At 44.7% G+C, this 17,617-nt stretch overlaps 1 protein-coding gene across 3 annotated transcripts in view; it reads right to left on the reverse strand.

The window, feature by feature from the left end:
* Positions 1–16,125: 16,125 nt before the first annotated feature.
* Positions 16,126–17,617, reverse strand: part of LOC126334846 (ATP-binding cassette sub-family C member 4-like) — a 130,854-nt gene continuing 129,362 nt past the window's right edge. For 2 of the 3 annotated variants that reach the window (XM_049997515.1, XM_049997514.1), the window contains 2 exons: positions 16,899–17,009; positions 16,189–16,786 (listed from right to left, as the gene is read on the reverse strand). In XM_049997515.1, the coding sequence (XP_049853472.1) occupies positions 16,724–16,786; positions 16,899–17,009 (174 nt within the window). In that variant the 3' untranslated portion in view covers positions 16,189–16,723. Of the gene's footprint in view, positions 16,787–16,898; positions 17,010–17,617 lie in introns of all 3 variants that reach the window. The other variant, XM_049997516.1, reaches the window with a different exon arrangement.

A 17,617-nucleotide genomic window follows, 5' to 3' on the forward strand; every position in this document is an offset into this window, starting at 1 on the left:
TGCTCCTGTAGAAGTGAGAGGGAATGTTCATGGTAGGTCAACAGGCTGAATAGGAGGAACTTTATGTTTAAGGCAAAATTTTTATTCTTTCAATTTTTCTTCTCTGTATGGAGTAGGTGCATTCTGCTGGTGGTGGCAAGACTGGGGTATCCTCTAGTGGATACAAAAGTAGCGTCTGGGAGGCGACCAATAGCCCAGGGGGCATGTTGCCTGAGAGAGGGATGGGCGATACATCTGGGTAGGTTGAGGACTGTCCGCTAAGAAAGGCTGAGGTCCTTTTCAAATCACTCTGGCCAGTCCGTTCTGTGGCCCCCCACGTGACTGTTCACAGCCGTTTAATTGAGGGTACTCTAGATTCATACCTCCATCAGCATGCTCTGCCAAAGCCTCACCCCATCGCATTACTGGCTATTAGAACGATGTGCATGTGAACAGGGGGTTTGTTGGCAGTGGTATATGGTGGTATCCGGAACTGTGACACCCCAGGCCTGGCCACTGCTCACCGATAAAACAGTTACTCTGTACACAGAACAAAAATTAAAGGAATAAAAACTCTGTTTAAAAAATACAGTTCCTCCAATTCAGTGTGTTGGTCTGCCATGCACAATCTATAAAGTCTTCTTAGGCTAGAGGCACTATTAATACTTCGTGCAGTCTTCATATTATGAAGACAGATGATGCTCATACTTTCTCTTCATCAGGAATATTTTTTGAGAGTCATTTGTTCTTTCAGAAACAATACCAGTGATATCGGAAACAGTGATTTTCCTCTTAGCTACCGCCCTTATAGCACTGTGTGTTTACAGTTGTTTAATGCATAGTAAAAAGTAGGTTGCAGGTGGATGACCATAATTATTTTTCTATTTACCGAATATTTGTATAAGAAACGGTAAGATATCCTCCCAGCTCTCCATACTGGGAGAGTAAATCGTTTCGGCATGTGTATACGTAACCAGTGGAATGGTTTACCCCTCGAACAGTAAAAAATAAACTTCCTTCATATTTCCTCATGGTAATTGTACCACACATCTGTTAATCGCAGGCTGAAGAAAAAATCCCGTATTTCTTGCACATGACACAGCATTAAAATACAGAACGTGTTATGGATGCGATAAATAATTGTAAACTGGATGCAAGGTGGTGAGTAATGGAGGGTATTTTTAGGAGCGCATATTGGTATTAGCGTAGCACGCTGGAGTTGTAGCACACGTACACATATACACTGAGATGACACCTCCTAATACAGTGTCGGACGTACTTTTGCTCGGTGCAGTGCACCAACTCGACGTCACACGGACACAAGAAGTGGTTGGAAGTCGTCTGCAGAAATTCTTAGTAATGCTGCCCGTTTAGACGTCCGTAACTGCGAAAGTGTGCCGGGACAGGATTTTGTGCACGAACTGACCTCTCGATTATGGTTCATAAATGTTCGGTCGGGCTTTCTGGATTGCCAAATCATTCACTTGAACTGTCCAGAATACTCTTCAAACAAATAGTGAACAGTTTTGGTGTTGTGACATGTTTGGGAACATGAAATCCACGAATGACTGTAAATGGTCTCGAAACAGCCCTACACAATCATTTTCATTCTATACAAACGCAGCCCACACCATTGTGGAACCACTGTGTGCTTGTACGTGCCTTGTTGACAACTTGTATCCATGGCCCCATGCTGCCTGCGACGCACTCGAACCCTACCACCAGCTCCTACCAACTGAAATCTGGATTTATCGGAGCATCCACGGCTTTCCAGTCGTCTGGGGTCCAACCTGTATGTTCACGAGCCCAGGAGAGGTGCCGCATGCGATGTCGTGCTGTTAGCAAAGAAACCCGCGTCCGTCATCTACGGCCATAGCCCATTAATGCCAAATTTCGCCTCCTTGTCCTAACGGATACGTTCGTCGTACATCTCACATTGATTTCTGTCTTTATTTCACGCAGTGTTGCTGGCCTTTCAGCACTGACAATTCCATGTAAACTCCACTACTCTCGGTCGTTAAGTGAAGGCTGTCTGCCACAGCATTGTCCGTTGTGGGAGGGAATGTCTAACATTTGATATTCTCGGCACACTCTTGACCCTATGGTTCTCGGAATACTGAATTCCCCATGCGTCTAGATCCGACTACCAATCCGCATTCAACGTCTTTTAATTCCTGTCGTGCGGTCATAATCGTCGAAAGCGTTTTCACATGAATCACCTGTGTACATGTGAGAGCTACGACAAGGGAATGTCCTTTTATACTTTGTGAACGCAATACTACTTCCATCTGTATATGTACATATCGCTAACCCATAACTTTTGTCGCCTCAAACTAATGTAATCGGTTGTATTGTTAGACCACTAAGCTAACACACTGAAACAGGGCGCCATGGTCATGTGACCAGCACACAAGCTCTTAAAAGGTAATATGTTATCTCTACTCGACACGTTGATTCGTATAGATATATATATATCTTCACCAACAAGACAGGCAGCTGTCTAGAGACATATAGCTATTCTTTGTATTTCTCTTACTAAATACACTCCTGGAAATTGAAATAAGAACACCGTGAATTCATTGTCCCAGGAAGGGGAAACTTTATTGACACATTCCTGGGGTCAGATACATCACATGATCACACTGACAGAACCACAGGCTCATAGACACAGGCAACACAGCATGCACAATGTCGGCACTAGTACAGTGTATATCCACCTTTATCAGCAATGCAGGCTGCTATTCTCCCATGGAGACGATCGTAGAGATGCTGGATGTAGTCCTGTGGAACGGCTTGCCATGCCATTTCCACCTGGCGCCTCAGTTGGACCAGCGTTCGTGCTGGACGTGCAGACTGCGTGAGACGACGCTTCATCCAGTCCCAAACATGCTCAAAGGGAGACAGATCCGGAGATCTTGCTGGCAAGGGTTGTTGACTTACACCTTCTAGAGCACGCTGGGTGGCACAGGATACATGCGGACGTGCATGTATTCCGGTCTAGGAATGGTAGAACGATGGGTTCGATGACGGTTTGGATGTACCGTGCACTATTCAGTGTCCCCTCGACGATCACCAGAGGTGTACGGCCAGTGTAGGAGATTGCTCCCACACCATGATGCCGGGTGTTGGCCCTGTGTGCCTCAGTCGTATGCAGTCCTGATTGTGGCGCTCACTTGCACGGCGCCAAACACGCACACGACCATCATTGGCACCAAGGCAGAAGCGACTCTCATCGCTGAAGACGACATGTCCCCATTCCATTCGTCCCTCCATTCACGCCTGTCGTGACACCACTGGAGGCGGGCTGCACGATGTTGGGGCGTGAGCGGAAGACGGCCTAACGGTGTGCGGGACCGTAGCCCAGCTTCATGGATACGGTTGTGAATGGTCCTCGCCGATACCCCAGGAGCAACAGTGTCCCTAATTTGCTGGGAAGTGGCGGTGCGGTCCCCTACGGCACTGCGTAGGATCCTACGGTCTTGGCGTGCATCCGTGCGTCGCTGCGGTCCGGTCCCAGTTCGACGGGCACGTGCACCTTCCGCCGACCACTGGCGACAACATCGATGTACTGTGGAGACCTCACGCCCCACGTGTTCAGCAATTCGGCGGTACGTCCACCCGGCCTCCCGCATGCCCACTATACGCCCTCGCTCAAAGTCCGTCAACTGCACATACGGTTCACGTCCACGCTGTCGCGGCATGCTACCAGTGTTAACGACTGCGATGGAGCTCCGTATGCCAAGGCAAACTGGCTGACACTGACGGCGGCGGTGCACAAATGCTGCGCAGCTAGCGCCATGAGACGGCCAACACCGCGGTTCCTGGTGTGCCCGCTGTGTCGTGCGTTTGATCATTGCTTGTACAGCCCTCTCGCAGTGTCCGGAGCAAGTATGGTGGGTCTGACACACCGGTGTCAATGTGTTCTTTTTTCCATTTCCAGGAGTGTAATTTTAGTTATTCGTAACACTAGTAAAGAAAACCACTAGGAAGGTGATGCTTTTGCCAGCTATAGTAACTGCAAATAAAAAACGTGTTTCCCAGTATCATGATATTCCACATTCTCGAATCTATACCAATTATACGACCCCAGTAACGTAGTTAGTGAATGGGTTCCCATGCGGACGAACGTAAGGTTCATCACGGAAATTCGTCAATGAATAGTCATCTCCTCATTCCGCCCATTAGCTAACGCTCCGTTAAAAAAAGCTAGCATTCTTGTACGGCATATGAAACCCACACTTAACATGCGATATAATTTTTTTACCATGAATAGACAGTGATCCAGTAGAACGACATAGATTTCCTTCAACAGGTTGTCTGCAATGCATCTGTCTGTATCGACCTGTGGTAGCTTGTGTAATCGATTGTCAAGCTGAAGAAGTTAAAAATACAGCCATATAGAGGATACTTTTGTAACCAATTGCCGATCCCGAACACAAGAAATGCATGTACTTCTACAAAAGTCTAGGTCCCTCTGACTAAACGCTTATTTGAATTTTACCAACCAGCGGATACTCAACGTTCAGCCACTACAACTAAGGTGATAATGCCACACGAAAACATAAACGTGTATATTATTCGTCAGGTTCTGACGCCTTTAATACGTAAAGTGTGAAGTAGCCGTTGAGCCGTGCATAGCTGTCTTGTTCAGATTTTGAAAGCAGTTTCCAATTCGGTTGCAGTACATCTATTATGGATATCATTTGAGCTGAAGCCCTATCCATATCTCCCAATTTTTCTGAATCCGGTTCCAAATGCAAAAGGAGTTTTTGCATTATAAAGTATGTGCGATGGAAGCAATAACTTGGCATTAAATGCATACGAGTTCTGTGCTAGTTTCACGTACTAAATTTTCATATTCTCACATTTTTGCTCCTTCCCGTATAATATTATTTATGGGGAGCTTACAAGATGTCGCAGTAGTTACTCAAGGAAAACACCTATCTTTCTTTCCCGCTGGGGTCAGTATTGTCTCCATCACCACATCTTTCTACGATGATTTGTCAGACGTAGGCAAACTGAGGAAAATGGGGTTGTGTACATTCCCCCAAAAGTCTGGAGAGTCTTTCTGCATGTATGCTCTATTACTTAGGGGATGATGTGGTGTGTTTTGTATATTGTAAGTTCGAGCTATGTAATGTCTCAAATTTTCTTGTCCATATTTGTTCAGCTACCTAAATAAACATATATGGTTTCATGTGGCACTGTCGTCTTACTTGTAAAAAAGGAATGTCGTGTTTCGGCTGCTTGGTATAATTCAAATAAGCGTTTAGTGATACTGTTTCCGCCTGAGGATCTTTTTCATTGGTTTCAAACAGATTGCCACTGCGCGCATCTTTCTCTGTATCCATTTTTTTTCCAACACCGCCTACCTAGCAGCATCAGCAGTAATTCCAAAATACACCTTTACACCTAAATCTACATCTACATCCATACTCCGCAAGCCACCTGACGGTGTATGGCGGAAGGTACTTTGAGTACCTCTATAGGTCCTCCTTTCTATTCCTGTCTCGTATTGTTCCCGGAAAGAAAGGTTGTCGGCATCCCTCTGTGTGGGCTCTGATCTCTCTGATTTTATCCCCATGGTCTCTTCGAGAGATATACGTAGGTGTTTGTTGTGTTGCGGTCTTCAGTCCTGAGACTGGCTTGATGCAGCTCTCCATGCTACACTATCCTGTGCATGCTTCTTCATCTCCCAGTACCTGCTGCAGCCTACACCCTTCCGAATCTGCTTATTGTATTCATCTCTTGGTCTCCCTCTACGATTTTTACCCTCCACGCTGCCCTCCAATAGTAAATTGGTGATCCCTCGATGTCTCAGAACATGTCCTACCAACCGATCCCTTCTTCTAGTACAGTTGTGCCACAAGCTCCTCTTCTTCCCAATTCTATTCAATACCTCCTCATTAGTTATGTGATCTACACATCTAAACTTCAGCATTCTTCTGTAGCATCACATTTCGAAAGCTTCTATTCTCTTCTTGTCTAAACTATTTATCGTCCACATTTCACTTCCATACATGACTACACTCCATACAAATACTTTCAGAAACGACTTTCTGACATTTAAATCTGTACTCGATGTTAACAAATTTTTCTTCTTCAGAAACGCTTTCCTTGCCATTGCCAGTCTACATTTTATATCCTCTCTACTTCGACCATTATCAATTATTTTGCTCCCCAAATAGCAAATCTCCTTTATTACTTTAAGTGTCTCATTTCCTAATCTAATTACCTCAGCTTCACCCCACTTAATTCGACTATATTCCATTATCCTCGTTTTGCATTTGTTGATGTTCATATTATATCCTCCTTTCAACACACTGTCCATTCCGTTCAACTGTTCTTCCAAGTCCTTTGCTGTCTCTGACAGAATTATGATGTCACTGGCGAACCTCAAAGTTTTTATTTCTTCTCCACGGATTTTAATACCTTCTCCAAATTTTTCTTTTGTTTCCCTCACTGCTTGCTCAATATACAGATTGAATAACATCGGGGATAGGCTACAACCCTGTCTCACTCCCTTCCCAACCATTGCTTCCCTTTCATACATCTCGACTCTTATAACAGCCATCTGTTTTCTGTACAAATTGTGAATAGCCGTTCGCTCCCTATATTTTACCCCTGCCACCTTCAGAATTTGAAACAGAGTATTCCAATCAACATTTTCAAAACCTTTCTCTAAGTCTACAAATGCTAGAAACGTAGGTTTGCCTTTCCTTAATCTTTCTTCTAAGATAAGTCGTAGGGTGAGTATTGCCCCACATATTCCAACATTTCTACGGAATCCGAATTGATCTTCCCTGAGGTCGGCTTGTATCATTTTTTCCATTCGTCTGTAAAGAATTCGTATTAGTATTTTGCAGTCATGACTTATTACACTAATAGTTCGGTAATTTTCACATCTGTCAACACCTGCTTTCTTTGGGGTTGGAATTATTATATCCTTCTTGAAGTGTGAGGGTATTTCGTCTGTCTCATACATCTTGCTCACCTGTCAGGAGTTCTAATGGAATGTTGTCTACTCCGGGGGCCTTGTTTCGACTCAGGTCTTTCAGTGCTTTGTCAAACTCTTCACGCAGTATCGTATCTCCCATTTCATCTTCATCTACATCCTCTTCCATTTCCAGAATATTGTCCTCAAGTACATACCCCTTGTATAGACCCTCTATATACTCCTTCCACCTTTCTGCTTTCACTTCTTTGCTTAGAACTGGGTTTCCATCAAAGCACTTGATATTCATTCAAGTGGTTCTCCTTTCTCCAAAGGTCTCTTTAATTTTTATGTAGGCAGTATCTACCTTACCCCTAGTGAGATAAGCCTTTACATCCTTACATTTGTCCTCTAGCCATCCCTGCTGAGCCATATACATAGGAGGGAGCAATAAATTGCTTGACTCCTCGGTGAAGGTATGTTCTTGAAACTGCAACAAAAGCCCGTACCGAGCTACTGAGCGTCTCTCCTGCAGAGTCTTCCACTGGAGTTTATCATCTCCGTAACGCTTTCTCGATTACTAAATGATCCTGTAACGAAGCGAGCTGCTCTCCGTTGGATCTTCTCTATCTCCTCTATGAACCCCACGTGGTACGGATCCCACACTGGTGACCAATATTCAAGAAGTGGGCGAACAAGTGTACTGTAACCTACTTCCTTTGTTTTCGGATTGCATTTCCTGAGGATTCTTCCAATGAATCTCAGTCTGGCATCTGCTTTACCGACGATCAGTTTTATATGATCATTCCACTTTAAGTCACTCCTAATGCCTACTCCCAGATAATTTATGGAATTAATTGCTTTTAGTTGCTGACCTGCTATATTCTAGCTAAATGATAAAGAATCATTCTGTCTATGTATTCGCAGCACATTACACTTGTCTTCATTGAGATTCAATTGCCATTCCCTATACCATGCGCCAATTAGGTGCAAATTCTCCGGCATTTCAGTACAATTTTCCATTGTACAACCTCTCGATATACTACAGCATCATCCTCAAAATGCCTCAGTGAACTGCCGATGTTATCCACATGGTCATTTATGTATATTGTGAATAACAACGCTCCTACGACACTCCCCCGCGGCACACCTGAAATCACTCTTACTTCGGAAGACTTCTCGCCATTGAGAATGACATGCTGCGTTCTGTTACCTAGGAACTCTGCAATTCAATCACACAGTTGGTCTGATAGTCTATATGCTCTTACTTTGTTCATTAAAATCATTAAAATCTTTCAGCGCCAGTTAAACCAAGCTACTACTGATAAGATTTGCTTGGTTGTGGCATATATGAAGGCGTTGCTAATAGAAAGTGATGACTCTTTTCTCTTCGGTCATTCCTTGCGCTTCTCTTCTCCCTGTACACATATTTTTGATGGTTTAAATTATATTTTGTTTACTTCCGTGTTATGAAATTGAACTAAATTTCCCTCTATTTATGCTGATACACGAATCTCTTACTGAGTATCCAAAATATTCACCTTCTTCTTGACCTTGTATGTAATACTTTTGTTAAACGTACCTTATAAAACTAAATGTAGTATGTACAACTATTATATGAACTGTGGTGAGAGTGACATCGATAGGTGCAATACAACAGAGAGTTGTGAATGCTCAGACGGGTACTGAGGTAGCGGTGGGGGATTGTGCTGAGTAACGCACCCTTGCTAATTTTACGGTCAGGTTCTTACGTTTCGGACGCGGTCTGAGCTACGTACTGATCTGAACATTACGAAAGAAAGTGTTATACTGTTGGAATAATGTGAGCTTGTGCAGTGCTATAAACAGCAGTGATAATGCAGGCACGGGTGACAGATAATTGTCGTTGTTAGAACCAAATTATTTGCACCTCACTGAGTTGCACAAATAATGTACTTTGATATTATTATTTTATTTATAACTTAATGAACTGCCAGACTGTTAGAACATTAATCACCATAGTCGAAACATTCAAACTGTTTATCACTTGTGACATAGCAACAATCACATTCGACTAGTGTGTGACCAAAGCAATGGCACAGAGGATAAAATCAGTCCTAGAAGAAGATATAATAGGGAGGAGGATGTAACCTTCACAATAAACAACTGATGGAGGTACGTTAATTACGTCACCACCACCGATGAGCCACCGTAGCCGTCACAACGCACCAACGTTGAACAAATAAGCTGCAACGCACCAACGTTGAACATATAAGCTGCAACGCTAAGTTCTCACTCAGTCAAACCTCTTAAAATACACACACCAAAAAATGTTTTGCATCAACTCGGTTCCGATAATTCCGGATCCTGTACAGAAAATTGGATTAGAGGTCAACATAAACATCATTTCCGAACTTTTTATTGCTCATGAAGACCACACATTGCATGTTGTACCGCTCTACAGTGAGACATTCAGAGGTGGTGGTCCAGATTGCTGCACACATCAGTACCTCATATATCCAACAGCACGTCCTCTTGCATTGATGTATGCCTGTATTCGTCGTGGCATTTTATCCTCAAATTCATCAATGCACCGTTGGTCCAGACTGTCCCACTCCTCAACGGCGATACGGCATAGATCCCTGAGAGTGGTTGGCGGGTCACATCGTCTATAAACACCCCTTTTCAATCTATCATGTTCGATAGGGTTCATATCTGGAGAACATGCTGGTCTCTCTAATTGAGCGATGTCGTTGTCCTAAAGGAAGTCACTCACAAGATGTGCAAGACGGGGGTGCGAACTGTCGTCCATGAAGACGAATGCCTCGTCAATATGTTTCGAATATGGTTGCACTGTCGGACGGAGGATGGCATTCACGAATCGTACAGCCGTTACGGCGCCTTCCATGACCACCAGCAGCGTACGTCGGCCCCACATAATACCACCCCTAAAACAGCAGGGAACCCCCACCTTTCTGCTCTCTGGACAGTGTGTCTAAGGCATTCAGCCTGATCGGATTGCCTCCAAACACGTCTCCGACGATAGTCTGGTTCAAGGCATATCGAACACTCTTTGGTGAAGAGAACGTGATGTCAACCCTGAGCGGTCCACTCTGCATGTTGTTGGGCCCAGCTGTACCGCGCTGCATGGTGTCGTGGTTGCAAAGATGGACCTCGCCATGGATGTCGGGAGTGAAGTTGTGCATCATGCAGCCTATTGCGCACAATTTGAGTCGTAACGCGACATCCTGTGGCTGCACGAAAAGTATTATTCAACATGGTGGCGTTACTGTCAGGGTTACTCTGAGCCATAATCCGTAGGAAGCGGTCATCCACTGCAGTGGTAGTCCTTAGGCGACCTGAGCGAGGAATGTCATCAACAGTTCCTGTGTCTCTCTATCTCCTCCATATCCGAACAACATCGCTTTGGTTCACTCCGAGACGCCTGGACACTCCCCTTGTTGAGAGCCCTTCCTGGCCCAAAGTAACAATGCGGACGCGCTCGAACCGCGATGCTGGACCGTCTAGGCATGGATGAACTACAGACAACACGAGCCGAGTACCTCCTTCCTGTTGGAATGACTGGAATTTATCGGCTGTGGGACCCCCTCCGTCTACCAGGCTCTGCCCCTGCATGGTTGTTTACATCTGTGGGCGGGTTTAGTGACATCTCTAAACAGTCAAAGGGACAGTGTCTGTGATACAGTATCCACAATCAACGTCTGCCTTCAGGAGTTTTGGGAACGGCGGTGAAGCAAAACTTTTTTTTTGATGTGTGTAGTTTAACAGTCCCAGTTATAATATTTTTTTTGTAACGAACTTTGGCCACCATCGGTTTTTCCATGAATTAACGTAATTTTTCGGAGTGAGTGTTCATCACTTGTGGCGATGTTCTTAATCTTTCTTTAGCATTAATCATTGCTATTCACAACCTGCATCTTTCTCTTCTATTATACTGTAATGTGTTTTGAAATATCTTTTGGAGCTGTTGTTTCTTTGTGTGTGTGTGTGTGTGTGTGTGTGTGTGTGTGTGTGTGTTTGTGTGCGTGTGTGTTTGTGTGCGTGTGTGTTTGTGTGCGTGTGTGTGTGTGTGTGTGTGTGTGTGTGTGTGAGTGTGTAGTGTTTTTAACACGCATATTTTCATGTTTTGTTGCTACATACAATACGTTGCATGCTCAATGGCGTCTGCCATTAGTTTCCGAGAGCCGGCCAATAGTAACAAGGCTACTGGTTCGCTGCTGGTGCAACGCACAAAATCCGTGGTAAATTTAAATTTGAGAATTGTCTACAACTAGGACTACACTCCTGGAAATTGAAATAAGAACACCGTGAACTCATTGTCCCAGGAAGGGGAAACTTTATTGACACATTCCTGGGGTCAGATACATCACATGATCACACTGACAGAACCACAGGCACATAGACACAGGCAACAGAGCATGCACAATGTCGGCACTAGTACAGTGTATATCCACCTTTATCAGCAATGCAGGCTGCTATTCTCCCATGGAGACGATCGTAGAGATGCTGGATGTAGTCCTGTGGAACGGCTTGCCATGCCATTTCCACCTGGCGCCTCAGTTGGACCAGCGTTCGTGCTGGACGTGCAGACCGCGTGAGACGACGCTTCATCCAGTCCCAAACATGCTCAATGGGGGACAGATCCGGAGATCTTGCTGGCCAGGGTAGTTGACTTACACCTTCTAGAACACGTTGGGTGGCACGGGATACATGCGGACGTGCATTGTCCTGTTGGAACAGCAAGTTCCCTTGCCGGTCTAGGAATGGTAGAACGATGGTTTCGATGACGGTTTGGATGTACCGTGCACTATTCAGTGTCCCCTCGACGATCACCAGAGGTGTACGGCCAGTGTAGGAGATCGCTCCCCACACCATGATGCGGGGTGTTGGCCCTGTGTGCCTCGGTCGTATGCACTCCTGATTGTGGCGCTCACCTGCACGGCGCCAAACACGCATACGACCATCATTGGCACCAAGGCAGAAGCGACTCTCATCGCTGAAGACGACACGTCTCCATTCGTCCCTCCATTCACGCCTGTCGCGACACCACTGGAGGCGGGCTGCAAGATGTTGGGGCGCGAGCGGAAGACGGCCTAACGGTGTGCGGGACCGTAGCCCAGCTTCATGGAGACGGTTGCGAATGGTCCTCGCCAATACCCCAGGAGCAACAGTGTCCCTAATTTGGTGGGAAGTGGCGGTGCGGTCCCCTACGGCACTGCGTAGGATCCTACGGTCTTGGCGGGCATCCGTGCGTCGCTGCGGTCCGGTCCCAGGTCGACGGGCACGTGCACCTTCGGCCGACCACTGGCGACAACATTGATGTACTGTGGAGATCTCACGCCCCACGTGTTGAGCAATTCGGCGGTACGTCCACCCGGCCTCCCGCATGCCCACTATACGCCCTCGCTCAAAGTCCGTCAACTGCACATACTGTTCACGTCCACGCTGTCGCGGCATGCTACCAGTGTTAAAGACTGCGACGGAGCTCCGTATGCCACGGCAAACTGGCTGACACTGACGGCGGCGGTGCACAAATGCTGCGCAGTTAGCTCCATTCGACGGCCGACACCGCGGTTCCTGGTGTGTCCGCTGTGCCGTGCGTGTGATCATTGCTTGTACAGCCCTCTCGCAGTGTCCGGAGCAAGTATGGTGGGTCTGACACACCGGTGTCAATGTATTCTTTTTTCCATTTCCAGGAGTGTATTTTTACATTCTACTGATACTCACATTATAGCACACCCAGGATCGAATTCTGGTTTATATGTTTTTCGTACTTACAGTTGAGCAATAACACAGCCTGTTTTGCTATTGTATGCGAAGTACTACATATACTTGGTTCAAATGGCTCTGACCACTATGGGACTTAACATCGATGGTCATCAGTCCCCTAGAACTTGGAACTAATTTAACCTGACTAACCTAAGGACAGCACACAACACCCAGCCATCACGAGGCAGAGAAAATCCCTGACCCCGCCAGTAATCTAACCCGGGAACCCGGGCGTGGGAAGCGAGAATGCTACCGCACGGCCACGAGATGCGGGCTGCCTCGCTCAGGCCGCCCAAGGGTTACTAGTACAGTGGATGACCGCTGTCTACGGATAATTTCTCGGAGGAACCCTGACAGCGCCGGCCGGATTGGCCGAGCGATTCTAGGCGCTACAGTCTGGAACCGCGCGACCACGAGCTGCGGACACTACTTATACTTTTTGGTTTGCTAACTCGCTTCTGATACAGTTCACCCCAATAACTTTCGTAGAGATAGGGTTCACTTGAGTCTACAGTAATGGAAAGTGATATCGTTTCGTTTATTCAAGTCAAATGTTCAGATGAATTCAAGATGAAAAGTTCGCAAAATAGGAATGTTATCTTGACATAATCTTTCAGTCCTCGTATAAATGATTCAAAATTTAGTGGGTGGTGTATTTTATTACTCATCGGTTTTTTTTTGTTACTGAGTCTACAAAATGATATGCAACAGATATGGGAAATGAGAAGGAAAGAAAAATGACTTATTCTGGAGAATGTAGGAAAAGTGTCAGTCATAAAATTAGAAGCAGATATCAGAAGACAAGCAGATTAGAAGAGAGGATTATAAAGTATATTTGCACTGCAGAAGAAGGGCAAACGGAAATGGAAGACGGACAGAAGGACAGAAAAATGAGTAGAAAGATAGAAGCTGTTAGCAAAGAGGTAGAAGCTGTTAGTGGATCAGAATCACAAAAGGGAACAAGAGAATCACAAAAGAGATTGGGTGAAGAGACAATACGATACATAAAAATATCTCGAGCGAAATTTGGAAGACTGTAAAAAGAAAATGGACCTTTGTTAGAAAAGCAAACTAAAGAAATTTGACAATGTAATAAGGGAAAGGATCGAACGCTCGGATAAAAATATTGAAGCTGAAGCTACTGAGTGTAAACAAGGGAGGACGGAAATGAAACGTTATTGCGATAAAATCTTGCAGAAGTGGAAGGAATTAAACAGAACACGTCTGGGAGTTAGAACAGCGTAGGAAATTTATAAAAGACAGTTCAAAATAAAGTTTTGCAACAACATCTGTGGTAGTGTAGTAGTTTTAACAAAACTGACGGGGGGTACCAATAATTTTTATACAACATTAAATTGGTCTGTTGATGAAAGCCACTTACTAGTGCTTTTAGTCATGTTGGTTTGTACAGCGCTACACCCACAGGTACAGTTTAATATTTTGTTTAGGAATTATTTTGCTTCAGATGGGTTTCAAATATAACCAACTCTGCTTCGTTGTGTTCTAAAGGATAATCGCCGATCAAGATGTCATTTTTACATCGCACACGTCTTACCGTCCAGACATAAGTTTCATTACAAACGGTATGTATGAGTAAAGGTAATTATGATATTTTGCTGTGTGAGTATCGTAACTGTTCACTGCTCCAGTGTCGAGAAAATTACACGTGTGATGTAGGAACACCACAGATAGATGACCTAGGACGATACAAAGTTACTGGAAACAGCTGTGGGAATTTGAAACGAGCTTGTTGAAATCCTGAAGGAACAGATAAAAGAAAGGAAATTATAATTTAACATCCCAACTACGTCGACGCCACTATAGACTATGTGATCAAAAGTATCCGGACACCTGGCTGAGAATGACTTACATGTTCGTGGCGCCCTCCATCGGTAATTCCGGAAGTCAGTATGGTGTTGGCCCACCCTTAGCCGTGATGACAGCCTCCGCTCTCGCAGGCATTCGTTCAATCAGGTGCTGGAAGGTTTCTTGGGGAATGGCAGCGCATTCTTCACGGAGTGCTGCACTGAGGAGAAGTATCGATGTCGGTCGATGAGCCTTGACTCGAAGTCGGCGTTGCAAAACACCCCAGAGGTGTTCTATAGGATTCATGGCAGGACTCTGTGCAGATCAGTCCATTACAGGAATGTTATTGTCGTGTAACCACTCCGCCACAAGACGAGCACTATAAACAGGTGCTCTATCGTGCTGAAAGTTGCAGACGCCATCCCCGAATTGCTCTTTAACAGTGCGAAGCAAGAAGGTGCTTAAAACATCAATGTTGGCCTGTGCCACACCATCACACCACCGCCTCCGAATTTTACTGTTGGCGCTACTCACGCTGGCAGATGACGTTCATCGGGCATTCGCCACACCCACAACCTGCCATTGGATCGCCACATTGTGTACCGTGATTCGTCACTCTACACAACGTTTTTACACTGTTCAATCGTCCATTTTTTACGCTCCGTACACCAAGCGAGGCGTCGTTTGTCATTTAGCGGTGTGATGTGTGGCTTATGAGCAGCCGCTCGACCATCAAATCCAAGTTTTCTCGCCTCGCGCCCAAATGTCATAGTACTTGCAGTGGATCCTGATGCAGTTTGTAATTCCTATGTGATGGTCTGGATAGATGTTTGCCTATTACACATTACGACCCTCTTCAGCTTCCGGCCGTCTCTGGCAGTCAACAGACGAGGTCGGCCTGTACGCTTCTGTGCTGTCCGTGTCCCTTCACGTTTCCACTTCACTATCACATCGCAAACAGTGGACCTAGGGATGTTTAGGAGTGCGGAAATCTCGACTACAGATGTATGACACAAGTGACACCAAATCACCTGACCACGTCCAAAGTCTGTTAATTCCGCAGAGCGCCCTATTCTTCACTCTCACGATGTCTAATGGCTACTGACGTCGCTGATATATAGTACCTGGCAGTTGGTGGTAGCACAATAACCTAATATTAAAAACGTATGTTTCTGCGGGTGTCCGGATACTTTTGATCACATAGTGTACATAGAGGACAAGTTCGGATTGGACAAATATAATGCAGGAAATGGACGTGTCGACTTCATCCTTGCAGTCCCTTCTATATGATTTAGGGAAGCCACGGAAGACCTAAATCTGGAGAAGAGAACGGAAAGGTGAACCCCATTCCTCCAGAAATCGAGTCTGTTGCCTTAAACAGCGTGTCTACTCTAATAGTTACAATAAAACACGCGAAACCCATTGTCCATTTCTTTTGCAACCTGTAAAATATTAGCCATTTTTATATTTAAATGTCTTAGACACCGCGACAAATTTTTGGTAATTTTTGCACTAGTATGAAAAATGGAGTACTTCCCATAAAATTTTTGCAGCCTAGTTTAGTTTTAAACAGAACTGACGGCTTCTTCCCATATAATTTACACAAAACCTTCTGAGTTCACATAAGCCAGTTCTTACAATTTTGTCATAGTTTTTACTTTTCATTTTATGGAGATTACATTTCTTATATCAATTTTTTTAATATCAGCAGAAGTCAACTTACTGACTCTTTGCGATTAATACCGTCCATCGGCGTCTCAGTAACATAAAAACTTCTGGTATATTTACTTATCACAAAAAGGAAAAGGAAATTATTAGACAAATTTGTTTGGTCTGTGAAATGTATAATTGGCGCAGGAGTAAGTACCAAGTATATAACATTTTACAACCATCATTCCCAAAATTGTTTGTCCCTTCAGCGGTTGTTTAGAAGTAATGGGAACCTCATTGCCAGGAAGATCACTTGTTACCACTCTTTGGAACCGTTAGAGGGCATCTTATTACCAGTTTCTCCGCCAAGTCTTCACTCTGCTCTGCTGAGACACTGTAGTGACGAGCAATATGCCCTCTATAATACACTTCACATGAAATAAATACAGCTCTCCGTCAGTCACTGAGATCACTGGTAGTTATCACTTCCTCAATAGATGCTCAGATACTATTTCTGAGATTCATTGCTGATGCCAAATCTCTGAGACAGACGTCGGTCTAGAGAGGGAAGTGATGAACGAGGATTCACAGCATTGTAATTTGTTCTTCTGCCAAGTCTTCCTGTAGACCATGTAATTCGTTGTAGCTCTGAAAAAGAAAAAAAGGTGAAGTACTTTTATAGGTGCAGATCTCACAAATGTTAAGAATACATTACACGTTTACATCGACAAAGTATCGTCTGGCCGATTAAGACTCTCACCTGCTTCGCAACACCTCTTAGCTGTTCTGCCATTGCAGTGCCCGTTTCTTCCACAAGTCTGGATAGGAAGCCAGATGGATTTCTCAGCAGTATATGTGGATGGTCGTATTCCTGGAATGTGGAATCGTTACATTATACAAATGTGATTATGTCCAAGCACTGAACCGTTCGCTGGGGAGAATAACAGAATTGCAAGAATTTGTTGATGAAAAGTGATCGAAATACAAACGTGATAATGGAAGACATTATTCAATAATGCAGGATCACAGAATAAAGAAGTAATCCGACAGAAATAGTGTGTATTTTTGTGAAACCTGCCGACGTACTTTGAACCGAAACGTTTCCTTTGTGTTTTGATGCAGGAAACACATGACCTTCTAAGCCTCCTTATCGACAAATTGTGTTTTTATGTATAACCTTTCTGGTAGCGTGACATTCAGTACAAAGTGACAGCCGTATGCTCGAGTGATGAAATTGTATAAAGGCAGAACACACTGACGCCAATGTATTCGTACCGCGTACGTGACAAATACACAGTAAAATAGATTTATGTTATGATCCTGTCCAATATCTGCACTATACGTGTTCCAAATGTCGACCACTATGCCGACAAAACACACACCTGCGCTTCCTAGACTGTTGACACTCCCATTAGCAAATCAAGAGGCTGTCGAGAACCCAAGAACCCAGTTCCAAACGATCATCGACTACAGTCTGCA

This window comes from Schistocerca gregaria, chromosome 2, assembly GCF_023897955.1.
Source record: "Schistocerca gregaria isolate iqSchGreg1 chromosome 2, iqSchGreg1.2, whole genome shotgun sequence".
NCBI lineage: Eukaryota > Metazoa > Arthropoda > Insecta > Orthoptera > Acrididae > Schistocerca > Schistocerca gregaria.